Source organism: Arabidopsis lyrata (genome assembly GCF_000004255.2).
Source record: "Arabidopsis lyrata subsp. lyrata unplaced genomic scaffold ARALYscaffold_3, whole genome shotgun sequence".
Classification (NCBI taxonomy): Eukaryota; Viridiplantae; Streptophyta; class Magnoliopsida; order Brassicales; family Brassicaceae; genus Arabidopsis; species Arabidopsis lyrata.
Genome location: NW_003302553.1, coordinates 9,755,357 through 9,775,988, shown reverse-complemented (window position 1 = coordinate 9,775,988; position 20,632 = coordinate 9,755,357). Strand labels below are relative to the sequence as shown.

At 34.9% G+C, this 20,632-nt stretch overlaps 4 protein-coding genes, 1 long non-coding RNA gene and 1 pseudogene across 6 annotated transcripts; 1 reads left to right on the top strand and 5 right to left on the bottom strand.

The window, feature by feature from the left end:
• Positions 1 to 389: 389 nt before the first annotated feature.
• Positions 390 to 2,083, bottom strand: LOC9319405 (putative cysteine-rich repeat secretory protein 37). Its single transcript, XM_021030483.1, has 3 exons — positions 1,705 to 2,083; positions 1,189 to 1,329; positions 390 to 953 (listed from the first exon to the last, which is right to left on the bottom strand). Exons 1-3 carry the CDS (start codon positions 1,894 to 1,896, stop codon positions 522 to 524), a joined length of 765 nt encoding a protein of 254 aa, XP_020886142.1. The 5' UTR covers positions 1,897 to 2,083; the 3' UTR covers positions 390 to 521.
• A 141-nt stretch (positions 2,084 to 2,224) lies between these two features.
• On the bottom strand, positions 2,225 to 4,793 carry LOC9319404 (putative cysteine-rich repeat secretory protein 28). Its single transcript, XM_021030482.1, is given in 4 exon segments — positions 2,225 to 3,738; positions 3,740 to 4,104; positions 4,107 to 4,184; positions 4,402 to 4,793. Coding segments are annotated over 4 exon segments (798 nt in total). The 5' UTR covers positions 4,729 to 4,793; the 3' UTR covers positions 2,225 to 3,710.
• A 1,406-nt stretch (positions 4,794 to 6,199) lies between these two features.
• Positions 6,200 to 7,526, bottom strand: LOC110230331. The gene is made up of 4 exons (XR_002333443.1): positions 6,904 to 7,526; positions 6,757 to 6,811; positions 6,541 to 6,624; positions 6,200 to 6,457 (listed from the first exon to the last, which is right to left on the bottom strand). It is a non-coding gene; the product is annotated as an uncharacterized LOC110230331 (long non-coding RNA).
• Positions 7,527 to 7,854: 328 nt separating this feature from the next.
• On the bottom strand, positions 7,855 to 9,720 carry LOC9319403 (putative cysteine-rich repeat secretory protein 27). Of its 2 annotated transcripts, XM_021030337.1 has the most exons (3): positions 9,534 to 9,720; positions 9,103 to 9,280; positions 7,855 to 8,783 (listed from the first exon to the last, which is right to left on the bottom strand). In XM_021030337.1, exons 1-3 carry the CDS (start codon positions 9,680 to 9,682, stop codon positions 8,340 to 8,342), a joined length of 771 nt encoding a protein of 256 aa, XP_020885996.1. In that variant the 5' UTR covers positions 9,683 to 9,720; the 3' UTR covers positions 7,855 to 8,339. The 2 variants fall into 2 exon arrangements, with proteins under 2 accessions (XP_020885996.1, XP_020885995.1); XM_021030336.1 differs by lacking the exon at positions 9,534 to 9,720 and having other exon boundaries at positions 7,856 to 8,783; positions 9,103 to 9,403.
• Positions 9,721 to 10,815: 1,095 nt separating this feature from the next.
• LOC9321544 (cysteine-rich repeat secretory protein 26) lies at positions 10,816 to 12,277 on the bottom strand. Its single transcript, XM_021030335.1, has 2 exons — positions 11,732 to 12,277; positions 10,816 to 11,483 (listed from the first exon to the last, which is right to left on the bottom strand). Exons 1-2 carry the CDS (start codon positions 12,074 to 12,076, stop codon positions 11,034 to 11,036), a joined length of 795 nt encoding a protein of 264 aa, XP_020885994.1. The 5' UTR covers positions 12,077 to 12,277; the 3' UTR covers positions 10,816 to 11,033.
• A 150-nt stretch (positions 12,278 to 12,427) lies between these two features.
• On the top strand, positions 12,428 to 13,541 carry LOC9319402 (annotated as a pseudogene).
• Positions 13,542 to 20,632: the final 7,091 nt, after the last annotated feature.

The window sequence follows — 20,632 nt, the reverse complement described above, 5'->3', positions numbered from 1 at the left end:
AGTTTTCATTTTTGTACAATTGGGATTTGGTCATTTTCAAATCATGAATGTTCCTTTGAACAAAAAAGAAGTCAATCTAGCTGATTGGCTAAGATTAAGCAATTATGTCAAAACAATAACTTTTTGTCGCTTTTGATCCAATATTCATTTCAAGCTTCTAGATGAAATTAGAAATGCAACGTAGAGGGCCATGAGTTGGGGGACTTGGTATTGCGGCGAATGAAAAAGTCAACATTCAAAGGTTTGACTGAGTGAAACTCGTATGTTTGCTTCTTTTTTTAAAATGTATTTTTATTTAAATATATTAACTTCTCAAATATATTAAATCAATTTTTTTTTGTTCTTTTTCTTGTTTAAGGGTTTTCTCTAATTTAAAAGGGATGTATACATTAATTGTTTCAGACCAAAAAAAGATTTGACTTACAAAACCAAAAATAAAACAGAATTAAGAAAACAAAACCAAACAAAATTGGAAAGCTGTCAAGAGATTGTCTTCTACATCATCATGATCAAACAACCTTTCAACCCCTAAGAAAAGGGTATAGCTCATACCTAAGAGTACACTCTGTTCCCAAAACTCTTGCTCCTTGTTTACTGTGGCAGCACTTGGAAAGCTCATTGATACTCCATTCCAAACAACCCTTACATCGCAATATGTCTTGCGCACACTGCACCATTGCATACAATTTCTTTGTCCCTAGCTTCTTCTCCCCTGCTGCGTAAAGCATCATTGTCCTGTTGGGTGTAGTGGCTTCCAACATGAGCTCGTAGAGGAAATCCCTCGTTTTCTTGTTGAACAATTCCGTGTCCTTGATCATGTTGTTTGGGTTGTGCATAGAGAAAGCATTCCTGTAATCGTTCTTCCTCGGGGATGATTTGATCGAATTAATGAAGAGAAAACATTGATCGTACCATATTACTCTTCCTTTGTTCCTCTGACATCTCCTACGAAGCTGTCATATACATATACGTACATGTTTTCTTTCATATGATTGTTTAATTTTTCAATGCAAAGATATATCTTGATATGCAAAAGATATACATGTTTATATATGTTAAAGACAGATTTGATGATTTATTTTTTTATTATTTCAAATCATACCACGTAAAATCACAATATATAGAATATATTTTCCGGTGTTTCTTTAGATATGCGACGGCTAATTAATAATGCTGAAGTGACATTACCCCGGAAAGGGCGGTGGCATAGCAGGAGAGGCACTTGGAGTCGTAGGAGTCGCCGCGGCACTGTAATATGACGGCGACGAAACTGGGTGCTTCGCCATAAGAGATGTGTATGAAACCATCCGGAAAATTATAGGATAAGACTTCTTTTTTTTTTTTGAATAGAATGTAAAATTTATTCAAAAAGAAACTTCTGTACAATGAATGCAGCTTGTTTAAAGGATTTCTATGACTATTTTTGAAAGATAGAAAGGTTTAAAAGAATAGTTGACTATCTCGTGGCAAACCATGTCGCCATCGCTTTGTCAAACCGTGTGTCTCCCATGGATCGAACTGTTGAGAGTCTATTGCGGACATGCTTGTCTATGAACTTGATTAGCCTAGACTGGTGAGTCGCCGGTTCCCCATGTCGTCTACCATTTCTCTCTCGCCAAATTGAATGAATTGAGACTTGAAATACATACCGCAAGAGGAACAGACGGATGGCATCCTGTGAGTTATCAACGAGACGGATAAGACTTCACGGGTGAGAAAGTTGAGGTTGTCCTCGTACTTATCTCCAGGCCTATATTTCCCTTGACTGACGAGGCATTTGTGGTTAAGATAGTCATTGGTAAGGTTCAGTGACGAGACGCTGCGTATGAGAAGGAGTTGTATAGCCAAGATAGGGATAGAAACTAGGCGTTTGGATAGAGAATATGAAGAGTACATTGTTTTGGATCCCGGAGGAGGTTTCTTTTTGATAAATGAAGCGTTGAGATTGAGATGTTTATGTAAGGAGACTCGGAAGGATTTTTTAGCTGATTGGTCTCAGTAGTAACTAGATTAACTATATATCTCAAAACAATATTCTTGTTAAAATTTGATTCATTACTTTAGATTGTAGAGAAGAAATGATTTTCCTTGTTTGTAACAGAAATGAGAGAGGGGTTGTGTATCTTTCGGCGAGGGATGGGGAGGGCCGATGAAAAAGTCAAAAGTAAAAATGTTAAAACTCTTAGAAAATAGAATGTTGTACACCACTTGTTTTGAGCAAGGAGCGATACGATTTTGGCTCTCGGGATTTTGCTAAACTCTTCTATGCACACTGATTAATTAATTATGGTTTTGTATTTTGGATTCGGTTTTTAATTCAGTTTCGGTTTAGTTTCGATTATTTGGATATAAGAATTTAAAATCAATTCGAGTATTTGTGTCGGTTCTGCTTCAATTTGATGCCTCGGTTCTTTTCTTCTGATACGGGCATTTTGTCCAGGTCTAATTATGAGCTTGATAAGTGAGAATAGACTACTCATTTATTATATATTGAATCAAAAATGATATTATTTGTACATATATTTATTTGTTAATTCGGTTGTAGTCACTAATCTTGTGAAATCAATAGTCAAAACGATACATAAGGAAGTTAATATTCAAATAATGTTTTAGAGATAGCTGTGACCTAAACAAACAAAGCAGGAAAGCTAAGTTAAACAAAACCAAACAAACAAAATGGGAAAATAGGCAAAAACTCAAAAAAAAAAATGGGAAAATAAACAAAACCAAACTTAAAATTAGAAAGTTGTCAAGAGAATGTTTCCTGCATCATCAACAAAGTTACAAAGAGTCTTTAAGTAGAAAGAAAAGGGTATAACTCACACCTAATATTACAGTTTCATCTCATTATCATGTTATACGTCTTTTTGTCTAATATTAACGTTAGGCTTGTATGTTGCTAGAAAATTTGAAAGAAAAATAAAAGCTGAAAACATTGTATTTGATAATTATTACATATTCTGTTTTCATTTTCTGGTTATTATATAAAATCTGTTGATTATTCAGGTTTTAGAATAATTGTATTTAGGTCATATATATTGCCGGTGATCTCTCTCGGTCATCTGAGCTCCGCTTCTTCCCTTGGGCTTGGCCTTCTTGGCATTCTTTTTTTGGATGAGTGGGTGAAATTTTTTTCGCTCGTTTGGCTTCTCAACGATGGTCACCTCAATTGCGTTCGAAAATAGAACATTTAAACAATTTCTAGTTTTATACCCATGACATCGATCATTGTACTCATCTTGAAATCCAAACTTTTTAACTTCAATTTTTTGGTCTTCCTCTAATGTGGTTCTACGATGATTTTATTATTTTATACCATCATTCCTCTAGAGCGTCTTCTTGAAACTTGTTACTTAACGTACTATAGTTGCATGCTTGTGCGTATCCATTTGTGGACTATTCCGGCCATAATTGGCCTTTGCTAAAAACAATGGTCACAACTCACAAGAGCTTTAGCTACTCTTATTTCACAATTACGAGAGAGTATAGTTTATCTTTTATGGGTTTGGCTGTGTTCTATGTGGGATGTATATTACTCTTAGATTTTTTTCCCCTTACAATAGAGTCTCTTTTCATGAATTATGCTGACAATAAAATACGAAATAAAGCAAAGTGCAGTTAATCGCTCAAAACGTATTTTGTGCTGTATTCAAATTAGCTCAACAAAATGTACATATATATAAGACCGTGTACTCATGGACCTCTTTCATTTAATATGGAAGTCTCACTGTATCGTTAATTTCTAAGAAAAGGATATAACTCATACCTAAAGTTACAACTAGTACTTAAAACTCTTCCTCCTTGTTTACCATCACAGCACTCTGAATACATCCTGAAAATCCATTCCAAACACGATGAGCAAGTTGTAAACACTAAGTCTTTCGTACACTGCACCATTGCGTACACCTTCTTCGTCCCAATTCTCTTCTCCCCCGCTGCGTACAAAACCAATTGATTGGCACCATCTATGTTCTTTTTATCGGTCGCTTTATTTGTTAGCTTCTCAAGGAGAGCCGATGTCTCCCTGTTGAACAACTCTCGATTGCTCACGTTTTTTGGGTTTGACAAAAAGAAATCGTTCTCGTAATCGATCTTATGGTAGGAATCGATATAGTAGATATCTCGAAAAGACATTGGTCATACCATATTATTGCCCCCTTGTTTCCTGGACATCTCTTTCGAAGCTGTCATATGCATATCCATATATATCAACACCACAGTCAAAAACAATATTGTATGGTTTAATTTCATATAATAGTGCTTTTGTACTAGCCTTAAATGTCATTATGTTTTGTTTTAATATCTAAGATTTAACCAAAAAATTATTAATGTGTGTACTGGCACAATGTGACATGTAAACATGTGACTGATAAATTAATAATATTGAATTTTTATAGTTACCCCTGAGAGGGCGGTGGTGACGCAAGTTCGGCAGTTGGACCAATAGGAGTCACCGCGACATTGGTACATGACAAAGACAGTATTTGGATCCTCACCTACATCGCCATATCGGAAACCGGTGCGAAAATCGCCATTAAAAATGACAGTACGGAGGGCTATGTTTAGATTTTTCTCGAACGCAGTTCCCCGCTTGTATATCCCTTGGGTGTTGTTGCATTTGTGGTGCAGATACGCATTAGTAAGGTTCAGGGACAAAACATTGCGTATAAGAAAGAGTTGTATGGCTACCACGGTCAAGATAGGGACCGATCCAAAAGTTGTAGACATTGTTTTGGATCTTTGATCTGTTTTTTGGGAGTGGATCTTTTTACATTAGACGAAATGTTAAGGAGTTTAATGTTTATCTATGTTGCATGGAAACGGGAGCGGGTACGCGGAAACAGAATCGTTTAGAAGCGCTGAAGCGATTTTTTAGAAAATTTTACGGAAGCGGTACGCGATGGAAGCGTATAGTATATATAAAGAATATATATATATATGTATATATATATAACTATATATTAAACATTATATGATATTACAAGTTATATTAACCCCATAAATCTAATAAATAAATTTTAAAAACTAAATTTAAAAATTAAACCAATTTTTACAACAAACAAAATCAAATAATTCAAGAAAAAAATTATAACACTATATTCATTCTTTTTTTAAATAACATCAAACAAAATCGTTTCAAATTATGTATATTATAGGTAAAAATATGATCAAACTCAAGTCTCTCGAAATTAATCTAAATTAATTAATCATTTATAATATCTCTCACATATTAGATTCATGTCATTGCTATTTTCTAAACATGATTTTGTTAAAAATAAAATACAAAGATTAGTATGCAAAATTTTTAGTTTGAGTTTGTTTGATTAAAAATAATAATTTCATGTTTTATTTGTAAAATTGAATTTATAAAATGGAAGCGCAAGCTTCCAAACCGGAATCGTAAGCTTCCAACGAGCTTCCAAAGTTGAATTTTTGGAAACGCGATGGAAGCGAGATTCCGAAAGCTTCCAAGAGCTTCCGATTCCGACTAAGATTCTGAAGCGGGAAGCGGACCTCCGACGAAGATTCCGTGCTTCCTAGATGTTTATATAGGAGACTCGAGGAAATATGGCTATTAAGTGAAGATTTTTTTTTAACCATTTGATAATTATTAGAATTTCTGGAAGTTGTCAATTTTTGGTTGCATAAATACATTCGATTGCTCATTTTAGTTTCTGTTAAAAAAAAAATTAGTCTGTAAGGCAGGAGAGAGGAGTTGGACATTGCGACTTGGTATTTCCGGCGAGGGAAGAGGATCGCCGATGAAAAAGTCAAAGTTTTTAGTTATATACAAATGACTTCTCGTCTACTATGTAATGACATGAATACTTAATTCTCAGATCTAATTGCATTCCAACATACAGTTTCATCTCATTAGCATTTTGTATATATGACTTCTTCGTTTACCATTTATCTTAAATTTGTATGCATCTAGATAATTTACCAAAAGAAAGAAAAAAACACTACAAGAAAAATGGCTTTTCGTAGCATCTGAATAACGCTATCTAACTATTCCATAGCGTTTTGACAAGCGCTATATCTGCGCCCGTCATAATAGGTCAGACACTTTAGATAGCGGTTTTTGTATGTGCTATCTAAATTCAAATATTAATAGCAGATTTATATCTGCTATTGTATACTTTACAATAACACTTCAATTTTGTTATCAAAGCTATTATTCATAATATATGGATTTGAATTTTGAATTTGAATTTTATTAATAAGAGATCTAATATCATTTTTACAAAGACCCAAAATAATCAATAATTGTAATAATAAAAATTCTTAATAAGAAACCAAAAAGATCTGTATTTAATTAAGAACAACAATACATATCACAATTGTTTTCTATTTGGAAACGTCTAAAGATCGATACATATATTCACCAAGGTGTATTCACAATCTTGATTTCTCTAGTTGACTACAACACAGCACACCACCATTTAACAAAAAGCCCCTGTAAAATCAATTCATTACACATGGTCAAACCAACAAAACAACTACGAACAAAAATTAATTAGAGGTTAAGAAAGTATATACCTTTATCAATTTTTTTTGCCATCAGCAGCTTATCGACAACAAAAATATCCTTGAACAAGATGATATTGCTACTTTGCTAGCCATCTGAAAACGTGGAAGTCCAAACGGTAATTAATATCTTAATTCCTTGATCAAATCTCAACACGACCATAAAAAAAAAACAAGAACAATATGACCATAAAAAGAAATGAAGAAGCCGAAAACTCTGAAACCGACCCATAAGAAACCAATCGCAGAGAAATGTAAAGGGTAATATGGTGATGATGATAGCCTATATCAAAAGCGAGTAAAAGGGATAAATAACGCTTCTCAATCACTGATAATGTTAGGGATTTTAGATCTGGAATTAGAAAAATAGAAAACCTGAACTTCACGGTTAGTGAGAGGTAAGGAATAAGAGCCATCTGAGTAATCAATTGAACATTTGAGAAAGGCATTTTCAGTGTCGTGTTGCTCCATGTATTCGGAGAGAGCGAAGCTGGTTGGTTAATGGGAGCTCTGGCTTTGACAAAGATGATGACAGATTTAGGTTGTTAGATCCAGAAAACAAAATTGCGAGCAAAGTATTGAACATCGATTGGAGCGGTCCTTGTTGAGAGGCAAGATCCAGGGTTTGGTTGTAGAATCAGATTGGAAATCCTTGCTTGGCGGCGAGGTTTTGTGACAAGCGATGGATGCGAGAGGTTAGGGTTTTAGGAGGAAGGATACTAAGATACAGTGAAAGAAGAGAGAAGGAGAGGAGAACAAAATTCGAAAGAGAGAGCAAACAGGAACGAAAGAACTAGAGAGCAAACAAAAGGGAAAGCGAAGAAATATCTAAAATCAAACAAAGGGGAAGAATGTCAAAGGTTATAGAGCAAAAGGGAAAAAAATTAGGTTAAATAAACTTTTAATTGGAGCCCAGATTTTAGTCTTTTTCGTTGGAGCCCAAATTTTTACTAAGGGCGGCAGTGAATAATTTTAATTCCCGCTAACTCTTTTTTAGCGTTTCAATATGGTATGTGCTCTTACAGACCATGTTTACAAAACTAAAAAAACTCAAAAAATTATACGAGAAGATATCATAGCGTTTATAAATTTAAAACGCTATCGAAAAGTTAGAGGTAAGTCAACGATAGCATAACTATATAAAACGTTATCTTTCAATGCTATTAAAAATCAATATTCTTGTAGTGAAAAGCTGAAAAACATTTTTTTTCAATGTAATATTAAATTAAATTCAAAGAAAAATTAACGTTTGTTCAAATGCATCATATGTTTGATAGAAATTAATTGAGAGGCATGTATTATATTGAGATGCTAGAATTTAAACTCGATTTTGAAGCCAGCCTTGGAAGCTAAAGGCTGAATAACATTTGAATTACGAATTATAACAATAGTTGCTATATCATTTTCTGGTTACCTAATTCACCTTAAACCAAATTTTGAAGATCATTTCAGATTTAGAATTACTAAATGTTTTTAGGGCGTATGAGCTTCTCCTTTCCTTTTGGCCTCCTCATTCGGGTGAAAGGGTGATATTTAGTGGGACGAAGATACTAGAACACCGGTACCTTTTTAAATATGGCCTCATTTTTCTAGGATTAGATCGTTAGGGTATTATAAATACTATGATTCCTCAAATTAGTTTGTTTTAAAACCTAATATAACTTCTTCTTCTTTAAATGAGTTATGCATGTTAACAAAAGAAATTACAAAGAGGAAATACATTTATTCGTCCAAAACAACTACCAAAGTATAAGACCGTATTTTGACTCTGGACCCCTTTCGTTTAATATAGAGCTCTCACTGTACAGTCGTTAATTTCTAAGAAAGGGATATAACTCATACCTAAAGTTACAGCTCGTACCCAAAACTCTCCCTCCTCGCTTTCCATCACAGCACTTTGAAAACATCTTGAAAATCCATTCGAAACACGCAGCGCAAGTTGTAGTCACTAAGTCTTTCGTACACTGCACCATTGCATACACATTCTTCGTTCCAATTCTCTTTTCCCCCGCCGCGTACAGCACAAATTGATTCCCTACCATGTTATTTTTATCGGTGGCTTTATTTGTTAGCTCCACCAAGAGAGCCGACGTCTCTTTGTTGAACAACTCCTTATCATTCACGTTTTTCGGGTTTGACAAATAGAAATCGTTCTCGTAATCAATCTTATTGAAGGAGTTGATCGTAGATATCTCAAAAAGACATTGGTCATACCATATTACTGCCCCCTTGTTTCTTGGACATCTCCTACGAAGCTGTCATATACATATCCATATATGTCGACACCGCCGTCAAGAAAAATATTGCATTGTTTAATCTTCATTTTTTGTAGTTTGGGTCACAATCTTCTTATTATATTTAGTATTTTGTACAACCCTTAGATTTTTATCACTTTTTTTATCTCAATTCATTGATTTATGTAGAGTGTCAAGATCATCGGATATATCTCTACTCTAAGATCTTAACCAAACAAAAAAATGACGTGTATTTGTGCTGGCAATTTTATATGTAAATGTATGTTGGCTAATTAACAAAATTGAAAAAAAGAAAAAAAAAAATTGAAGTGACAATTACCCCTGAGACGGCAGCGCTTATGCAGGATTGGCACTTAGACCCGTAGGAGTCACCGCGACATTGGTACATGACGAAGACTTTATTGGGATCCTCACCTCTCTCAATAAAGCCGAAACCATTGAGAAAATTGTCTGAATCCATGGCACGGAGAGCTAAGTTGATATATTTCTCAAACGCACTCCCAGTGCCGGCCCGGTAAATTTGGGTGCCCTAAGCAAAATTAAAGCCATAAAAAAAAAAATTCTTTTAAATTAGATTTTTACCATTAAAAAGAATGTTGTAGTTGTCTCTAAAAGCCAACAATATTTTTAAAAAGCCCTACAAAAATTATTGTATATAAGAAAACTTATCAAATTTTTAGGTAAAAAGGCCCTCAAATTTTGAGGCCCTAATCGGTGGCTTCGGTGGCTTGCCCTCTGCGCCGGCCCTGCGCACTCCCGTAGCTATATTTTCCTTCGGTGTTGTTACATTTGTGGTGCAAATACGCATTTGTAAGGTTAAGGGATGAAACACTTGGTATAATTAGGAGTTGTATGGCCACCACAGCCAAGATATGGACCGATCCAAATATTGAAAGCATTGTTTGGGATCTTTTGATCTTTTTACCGGAGATGGTGTTTTTTCATTAGATGAAACGTTAAGGAGTGGGAATGTTTATATAGGAGACTTGAGGTATTATGGCTATTAAGTGAATATGTTGCTGGAATTTTCCTATTCTGCGGTTGCCTTCAAAAAATTCGATTGATCATTTTACTCTCTATTTAAAAAGAAAATGTTAGTATGTATTTGTGGCGAAGGAAGAGGAGCGCCTATGAAAAAGTCATAGTTTAAAGGTTTGGGTATTTTTAATCACACAATACTTTCAGTTTCGACCTGAAAGAAAGGTAGTGTTAGTTTGTTCCGTATTCCGTATGTATATGAATTTCCGTCTACTATTAAATATTAATGTCTACTACATAATGAAATGAATACAAATTTAAAATCAGTTTGAACATACATTCCAAACTAGAGGGTGCCAGTTCACATATTTTATTTTCACATCTTCTAATTACTGACAACGAATTTGTGCACTTTGTCGTTGAACAGTCACACAGAGGAATTGACTTCATCATCCAAAAAGGTTGTTGAAAGGAAAAATTGCATTTACTTAAGTTTCAGATTGAGTTTACGGATGATTTAATTACCATTATTTCAATACCTCGACAACTATTGACGTCAAGGTATAATACCAAGTGTAGCTGGTCCATTCATGCGGATGATGTCTCGGAGAAGACCCTATGGAAACCAATTTTCGGTGCAGAACCAAGTAGTCTTTCCATTGCCTCACTTCCTAAGGATATGAGGGAAGATAAGATGTCGTACTTTTGCCCACCAATTAATTAGCTAAATATTTTCAGAAGTATATCAGATTGATAAAAAAATGTAAATAGAAAGATTTAGGTAACCATTATCACTATCTACTTATGGAATTGCAATCAACTTTAACGGGGAAATAATGGAATATTTATTACGTCGGAAATATATTGCGAAAATATCGTCGTCTTCATTTTTTTTAAATTGAAAAATTTCATACAATTGAAACTATTAAAGCTAATAATACATACAATTTTGAATGTGTGTTACATACTATTAATAGAAAAGTTAGAAGAATTCTCCAAACCATACTGTTTCTCCTGAGGGTTTTTTTCTTTTTTTTTTCTTTTAAGGAACAAATAAAATCAAACAAGTAGTTAATTAGAACGTGTGTTATACAAAACTAACCAAAAAGAGGAGAACATTTTTTATTCGCCCATTGCACTTATTTAAACACTTCGCAATATATATGAGAGAGTGAGAGCTGAGAGCTGAGAGGGGGAGAGTAATGGAGCTTCTCATTAAATAGAAAAAAAAAAAGTCCTTTACTTTCTATCTTTTTTTCCCTCAAAAGTACTTTACCTACTAAGAAAAGGGTAAAGCTCATACCTAAAGCTACAACTCCTACCATAAACCCTCCCTCCTGGTTTACGGTAGAAGTACTCTCCATATTTCATCTGCGTGATCCATTCTAGACACACATGGCAACCAGTCTGCCATAAGTCTTGCGTACACTGCACCACTGCATACATCTTATTTCTGCCAATCCTCATCTCACCCACTGCATACAACAGTCCCTTGGCGGCATTTTCCTTGCTATCCTTGGTGGCTTCCAGCATTAGCTTGTGGAGGAGATCCCTCCTTTTATCTTCGAACCGCTTGGGATCGTTGGTGACGTTCTTTGGGTTTTGCATATAGAACATACTTTTGTAATGGATCCTCCCCTCAGAATCCACCGAAGAAATCTCCAAAAGACATTGGTCGTACCATATTGTTGCTCCTCTGTTTCCCGGACATCTCTCACGAAGCTGTCATATATATACACATTTAAATAGACAGTCAAGAACATCATTGCATGGACTAATTTACATACGATAAATTTATATTGTACTAGCCTTAAATGTGTATTAGTTTTATCAATAAAACCTTACTAGCTAGGTTCATCATAGATCTTTTATATAATCATCGTTATGATTTAAACATGATTGCACATATGTATGCACATTTATATATGTAAATATGTGACTTCTAATATATTATATTGAATTGAAATTACCCCAGAAACGGCTGTCCTAAGGCAGGAGTGGCACTTGGACCCAAAGGAGTCACCGCGGCACTGGAGCAAAACAAAGACAATGTTGGGATCCTTGCTAACTTTGTAAGCCACAACATTGGAGATGTAGGCGTAACCGTATCTAAGATCGAGGTCAGAGATGTTATGGAGGACTTGGTTGAGGTTCTTCTCGAACGTACTCCCATGAGTGTATTTCCCTTGGGTGTTGTTGCATTGGTGGTTCAAATACTCATTGGTAACGTTCTGGGAAGAAACATTGTGTAAAAGGAGAAGTTGTATAGCCACCACGACCAAGATAGGGACCGATCCAAAAATATTTGAAAACATTTTTTCGGTTTTTTGATCTTTTTCTGGAAAGTGTATTTTCTTCCTTTTTATTATGAGATGAATCGTTGAGAAGTTCGAATGTTTATTAAGGAGACTTGATGATGAGGGATGTTGGATCTTAAATGGAGCTGATAATTATTTTTTTTGACAATATTAGAATTGGTGGAAGTTTTGACCTTATATACAAATTCGATTGATCATTTCATTGCTATATATATCACATGTTCTATTTAGATCTGTAAGAAAGGAGCGAGAGGAGTTGGACGTTGAGACTTGGTATTTGCGCCAAGAAAAGAGCGCAGACGAAAAAGTCAAAGTTCGAATGTTTGTCGGATTTTAATCTCTTAGAGCATGATTATCGGTGGGATGTTAAGTGAATCTTAAGTTTTTAAATGATTTAAATTAAATTGATAATGCTGCTTTTAACTAAGGAACGTTCCTTAGCTAAGGAACGTTTTCAGTATTAAAAGGTGCCAGGTGTCGCGTTTTCTCTCTCTCTTCGCGATTTCCCCAAACAGAGAAAAACAGGAGAAGAAATTGTCGACGTTGTCGGTGGCGATGATGTCGGAGAAGAAATTGTCAACGAACGAAGAATGGTTATCGTAAACCGGACTCTGTAGAGAAGCATGAGGATTTGAAGAGTCTCTATTCCTTGATTTGTCTCAGGTTCGATTTTGTTCCCAAATTCGAAAACTAGTGATGCGTCGTCTTCGTTTCTTGAACGTGTAAGAAACTCCGTCGCCGAAAATGGGCCTAAGCTTCGAGAAGCTTCTGAAAGAACAGGACGCGAGATTCTTCTATGGACTCGTAGAAGCAGCTCGCTTCGTGCTCTGCTTGTCATCACTGTAAGTGGACTTTGATCAATGATTGAACCTAATTAGAGACTAATTTCAATTTCAATTTAGCCTTCCTTTATCTTCAATTCGATTTCCTGAAGTAAATTAACATTTTGTGTCCTAAATCGTCTTGGTTCTGTGTCTCTTTACCATTGATGAAAAGTTTGATGCTTTATTGAAAAGTTTAGTGTTTTATTGAACCCATTTGAGTCAAGTTTCGTGGGTATCTCATATTATATTGATTTGTTATTATCCTGTTATTCTTGTTGCAGATGGGAACAATATTTCTTCTTACAACAATGGCTTTGGTTGTCTTCACACTCTTCTTTGTAGCTGCAACAGCTAATGCTATCATAATCTCTCTTCTGATTTCACTTGCTGTTGCTGGAGGCTTCTTGGCATTCTTCTTTCTTTGCTTGACTGGTATTTACATCGGAGCCTTATCGGTTGCTGCATTCGTCATGAAATGAATTTGGTATTGCTAGTTTTTTTAGGCAATGTCTTGTGGATCTTAAGGAAGGTATTGCTAGTTTGATTGTTGCTGCACCTAGATGCTCTGAGATTCCTGAGCTTGGAGATCTTCGAGACATCTTTGAGAAGAAGTATGGGAAAGAGAACTCATTGTACAATGACTTGCTTTCATGGAATTATGAGTGGAATTGATGAATATCAACTTGTAATACCACCTTCAATTATCTTCTATTCTGTCTCTTTTTTTCTTACAAATTTCTTCCTAAAAAAAATCCAAATTGTTCTTCCTAAAAATTCTAAAACCAACAATATACTAAAAAAAATCCAAATCCTTGTTTCTAAAACCAACAATTTCTTCCTAAAAAAATCCAAATCCTTCTTCGTAAAAATCCTTCTTCCTAAAACCAACAATTTCTTTTCACGTCAAATCCTTGTTCTAAACCCAAAACCTTTTCTTCCTAAAAATTCTAGATACAAAATAGCATCATCTTCCAATTACAATTTCGAAGAAGCGTTGGACGAAGAATTATCCAATGCTTTCCAGCAAGCGTTGGATAATTCTTTGGACTATTACAGTGATCGTCAGCAAGCCGCAATTTTGTGTTTTATGTTATTTATGTTATAAATTGTATCTCATGTATGTTTTAATTTTTTTAATTTGCAACAATTATTAAATTTTCTATAATTATAATTTTTGTTTTTATATTAATATTTTTTTTTCTAAGAACCACATGTTAAGAGCCTACCATTAATCACACAAAAATCTTAACTCAAAAATACTATCTCTTAACAATCACTTTTACAAATAAATTACTTAAATATTGCTAAGATATATTTCTAAGAGACTACCTATAATCATGTTCTTAGAGTCACACGAAACGTTCACTATCAACCTAAAATAAAGCTATTATTAGTTTACTATGTAGTTATGTAATGACAAGAATCCCTTCTAATAAAAAAAAGGGTAAATTCCAACAAAAAATACAAAGTCGCCATGTAAATACTCAAACTTTGGGACTTCGAAATATATGTGGTTTGTACCATTACATAGAAACTAATAATAATTTCTGTACACTAGCTATGAGAAACTTTTCTCACTTTGGACTTAAGATTCCTCCTGTAATAATAATAAAAAGATGAAAGAAATCAATGTTTTGTCCGTTTCACTTTAAAGATATTTTGATGAAAAACACGTATCTACATATACATTTTTATAGTACTTTTTTGCTTTAATTCTTTTGGATCCGGGTTTGACCCGGGTTTTAGTCTATTCGGATCTTGGATTAGCAATTTAAGGGATGTTGTCTTAATTTCAAACTAATAAATGAAGTCATGTTGTCTTAATATCTTTCATATTAATGACCCTAATAAATAGCCGATTTTAATGGAAAATCGTTTTCATATTTATGCTCATAATAAATGTCCAGATTTTAACAATATATACATATATTATGAAATTATAAAGAAAAAAACGTATTTATTTTTTTAACAATATATATATATATATATATATATATATTATGTTAATAAATTTGTTTAATATTCTAATAATAAGCTATGTCATTTTTCTTTTACAATAACAGATTAAATATAGGCAATTGCCCATTTAAATTGCAATAAATTTAAAATCAAAATAACAATCTACATATCTATTTTTGCAGGGGGTTTTTGTTTTTAATAATTTGGATCCGGGTTTTACTCGGTTTTACTATATCCAGATCTTGGATAAGACATTTAAGGAAATCTAAAAAAACCCGTCATTAATGTAGATAATTACACATATATTTCGGTATAAGCATATTCCAAAAATTTCTCCCAAATCAAAGATGTTACGTTCAAAAATTGTTGCCAAAAATCTCTCGCTTTCCTTCTAAAATCTCTACCATTGGCTGTCATCCCAACTAATTACTCATAATTATCTTTCCTATATTTCTTTTTTTTTTCGAGATTTGCAAGAAAATTACTCAATTCCAATAATAAAATTTTTTGAAGATATTGTGTACTTGATCAGCAAGATTTTAGGAACTCACTCACCCAAAACCCTATATTATTCTCAAAACATTATAAATACCTTTCATTAGTCTAATAAAAACTCACCAGTTTTACAGAAAATGAGAAATCGCAGATGTGATTCAATCTGTACGGACTCCGGGAAGAGCTAGGAGACAGTGGTGAACCGGGATCTAAACCTCGCTGACGATGTGAAGATGGTGACGAGGAGGAGATCGTAATTCTTTAGGTTTCGATTGGCAAAACAAGACGATCGGCGACCCAAAGCTCCACCGCCTGAAACGCAACATCGAATTGATCACACCGAATATCTTCAGATTTCGGATATGCTCTTCCGGTGGTAGCTTCAAAATACACGCCGGGAACTCCTTGATACGCTACACGGAGAGTAGATCCATGCGTTTTGCTGCAGCTTTGAAGAAACAAGGCTCAGATCGACGGAGCCGTTACTGTGACCGTTAACGACGGTGACTTCATCTGCTAAACCACCGATGATTGAGTTTGAACTTTCCGTTTCTAAGTTTTTCATTTTGGGTATATGATCAGAGAGTTGAATAAAAACAAATTGGGCTCTGTAGGTCTTTACAAAATTGGTAGACATGATTCTTTGTTATTGGGTTCTAATACTCTATGTGTTTATTTTTTAATTATGTGAACTAATGAAAATTGCATACTTAAATTTTTTTTCATGGCAGTTCTAAACATATTATTTTTAATATTTGTGATTATTTAACAATAATAGGTTAGTGTTAATTACATGGATCATTAAGGTTTGAATAGTGATAAAATAATTAGAAAATACAAATAAAATAACAAGGCCGGTGCAAAACTATTAATTCAGACCTTAATTATCGGATCAGTTCAAGCTTTAACCCATGTCTTTTTCTGAAATTGCTAAAAATAAGTAATGTTCTCAAATAAATTCAAATATCAAATCTTCATAAATACATTAAATACGTAAGATTTAAAATTATGGAGCAATCTTTTCTAATTAAATTCAAAAATTTCTAATTGATATATTTAAATTTTTTGGCTTTTGTTTGCCCATTTAGCTATGGTTTTTGAGTTTTTATAAAATAGTTTTAAATATTACGGGACGAATTGAATGACACGGGTTTGGTTAGGATTGATATTAATATAAATTTAAAATATCACTAATACATCGCTATAACACATATTAAATCCTCATTTTATTATTTAAAATTTAGCATACGGTATACCGCGGGTAAAATCAGTATAAGACGGGTTAAATCAGCATCTTATTCAAAATCATACAATTGAATCTATTGTTTTTATACTACGTCTATCTATAAAATTTCGTCTCACAGTGTATTATACATTTAAATTAAACAAAACAATAGTATATATCTATAGAGTATCTTAAAACAAAATTTAATAAATTTTTCTAAAAAAAAAAATATAGACCCGCGGTGTACCGCGGGTTAACATCTAGTTATTATAAAAAAAACTTCATGAAGTTTCCTTCTACTTAAGTCTTTAAGAATAGGCTTAAGAGTAGAATCAAAAGCATATATATCTTTGTGTCAAAAGCAGAATGCTACTCTAGAGCATCCTTCTCCTCAAGCGATTGTGGAGGAGAATCAAGCTCTTTTAAAATGGGATTCCTTGGCAGTTTTGGAGGAGGGTTTCCTGCAGCAAAAATCTAAGTTGTTTTGGTTACAAGTGGGTGATCATAACAATAAGTATTTTCACAATAGTGTAAAAGCTAGAGCAGCAACTAACTCGATCCGGGAAATTCAATGTTCTGATGGAAGAATCTGCACAACTCAAACAGATATCAAAGATGAGGCAGTGAGTTTCTTTAAGAGTTTTTTACAGGAAAAACCGGATGATTTTGTGGGGGCTAGTGTTAAACAGATTCAGGATCTGCTAACGTATAGAAGCTCAAGCGCAGATCATGTTAAGCTTATGAAAGAGTTTTCAGAGGAAGAGATTAAGAAGGTGTTATTTGTTATGCCACGACACAAATCTCCAGGACCGGATGGGTATACGGTGGAGTTTTTCAAATCAGCTTGGCCGATTCTTGGAAAAGACTTCGTCATTGCTATACAATCTTTCTTCTTGAAGGAATTTCTCCCTAAAGGTATAAATACCACGATACTAGCTTTAATTCCAAAGAAAACTGAAGCGAGAGGAATGAAAGATTATCGTCCTATCTCGTGTTGCAATGTCATGTACAAGGTAATCTCGAAACTCATGGCAAATAGACTCAAGGAAATACTCCCAGAATCTATAGCACCAAATCAATCTGCTTTTATTAAAGATCGACTTATGATGGAGAATTTGTTGCTTGCGTCGGGAATTGGTTAAAGATTATCACAAGGAGTCAATCTCAAGTCGTTGCGCTCTAAAGATCGATATTTCAAAAGCATTTGACTCGGTGCAATGGCCCTTTTTGGTTAACATCTTAAAGGCCATTAAACTACCGGATATCTTTATCCATTGGATTGAACTCTGCATTGGAACTGCTTCATTCTCGGTTCAAGTTAATGGGGAATTAGCGGGTTTTTTCCGAAGTGAAAGGGGATTGAGACATGGCTGCTCACTATCTCCGTATCTGTTTGTTATCTATATGAACGTCCTCTCTTGTATGCTTGATAGAGCAGCCACGGAGAGACAGATTAGTTACCACCCTCGATGTCGAAACATGAGCATTACTCACTTATGTTTTGCGGACGACATATTGGTGTTTTCGGATGGATCCCCACGATCTATAGAAGGAATTCTTGCTACATTTGAGAGATTTGCTGCAATGTCAGGGCTAAAAATAAGCTTAGAGAAGTCAACAGTTTTCATGGCTGGTATACCTCAAGCTGTAAGAGAAACAATCCTTCAACAATTCCCATTTGAATCAGGTACATTGCCAGTTAGATATCTTGGACTTCCTTTGCTTACAAAAAGAATGACGTCATCAGATTATCTCCCTCTAGTTGAAAGAATTCGCACACGCATCACTTCGTGGACGAGTCGTTTTCTATCATTCGCGGGAAGACTACAGTTGATCAAATCGGTTCTTTCAAGCCTTACAAACTTTTGGTTCTCTGTTTTTAGATTGCCGAGTGCATGTATTGACGAGCTTGAGAAGTTATTTGCAGCTTTTTTGTGGTCTGGACCAGAGTTGAATAAGCGGAAAGCTAAGATAGCTTGGTCTCAAGTATGCAAGCCAAAACAGGAAGGAGATTTGGGTATAAGGTCTCTCAAAGAAGCAAACACGGTCAGTATACTAAAACTGATATGGAGAATTGTCTCTGCAAGAAATTCACTGTGGGTTCAATGGGTTTATAAGAACTTTATCCGTAAAGCTACATTGTGGTCTGTGAAGGAAAGCACAAGCTTAGGCTCTTGGCTATGGAAAAAAATTCTGAAATACAGAGACAAAGCTCGTCAGTTCCATGCGGTGTAAGTTCGTTCAGGGAATTCAACTTCATTCTGGTATGATAATTGGTGCCCGATAGGAGTTCTGTTTCAACACTTGGGGTCCCGTGGCACAATCGATATGGGGATTTCAATTCATGCGACAGTTGCAGAAGTAATGAACTCGCACAGAAGACGACGCCATCGTTTGGAGGTGTTAAACGAAATTGAAAATCAGATAGAGTTGATCAGACACAAACGAAGCATGGAGGCTGACCGGTCCCTATGGAAAAAAAAGGACAACTGTTTCGGGAATTATTTCTCTTCCAGGAACACTTGGCAGCTGATAAGATCATCGATGTCAAGATGCGATTGGTCTCAGGGAGTCTGGTTCCCACTATCAACTCCAAAATACTCTTTCGTATCTTGGTTAGCTTTCCACAACAGACTAGCAACGGGAGATAGGCTCAGCAAATGGAACAGGGGAGCTCGGGTAGGGTGTGTTTTTTGCAGTGAAGAATTGGAGACACGGGAACACTTGTTTTTCTCTTGTCCCTACTCTTCCCAGATTTGGTATTCTCTAACTGGTGGCATTCTCAATCACAGATTCTCGTCGAGTTGGGCTGTAATTACTCAACTACTTCTCGACTCTTCCCAACCTCACCTCCAAGTTTTCACATTGCGTTATGTGTTTCAAGCTACGATCCATAGTCTATGGAGAGAGCGCAACGGTAGACGTCATGGGGAGCCAGCAATCCCAGCTCCAAAACTTGTTAAAATCATTGATAAAAATGTTCGAAACCGGTTCAGCACTATTCACCAAAAGGGCATAGCTAAGTTTGAAGGCGGACTGCGGCACTGGTTCCAAACACGTAGATCCGATAATGACTAAGTTGTCGATTTTCTTTTTTCAAATTCTCTATCTTTGATGTTACATTTATTGTAAAACCGTCTTTTTTTTTTGTTGAATATAATTTTACATTCATACAAAAAAAAAAAAAACTTCATGAACTTATATACTTTTATTTATTCACATTTAAATCATATTTTGATATCTAACTAAAACTTCGACTTACTCTTGTTTGAAATCTTCGTTTATACGCACATGTGAGAGGAAAGTTAAGACTAACCAAGCAAACTCGCTGATAAGAAGCAGAAATATTGGAAATATAAAATCTATAAATATTACCATCCTTTTGTTGTCCAAAATAACAAGTTGATCATAATCATTCAGGTGAAAATATAGAGAAGACAATATAGGGGACATTGGGGAAGACGTCGGAGAGTATAGCGGCGAAAATGCAAGAAGGTACACCGGTGAAAACTTAGCAATGGAGAGGGAGAAAAAAAAAAGAGAGAGGATAGTACCAAATTTTCACTCCTTTGATTGCTATTTGTTGTAGATAATTATCATTTTGAATAAGAAAATATGAATTACAAAGCCTCTAGAGCCTTACACATTTAAGCTTATTTACACATTTTTCTTGAAAGAAAGTAAAAGCTCTTAGATATTTTTCTCGTTGCGACATCTCAAAGAAACTAAAATTAGCTTTTTTTTTGGTAGGAAACAGGGAGTCAAGCCTCCCTGTATATTATTAATGAACTTGAAAAAATTACAAACGGACATGCCTTGGAAACGCAGTTCCGCGGTCATCATCCTCAACAAACGCTTCCACAAAAGGTGGAGCAAAATCAAAAGCGTGAAAGCCTAAAGGCAAAGTAAAAGCATAGTTGGCCAACCCATCAGCGAGACGATTAGCTTTCCTATAAACGTGCGATACACGGACTATCCAGTCCCTAGAAATAAAGCCATGGCACAAGCGTACCAGGAACGACAGAGGATGCGAATCATTGATCCCCGTCT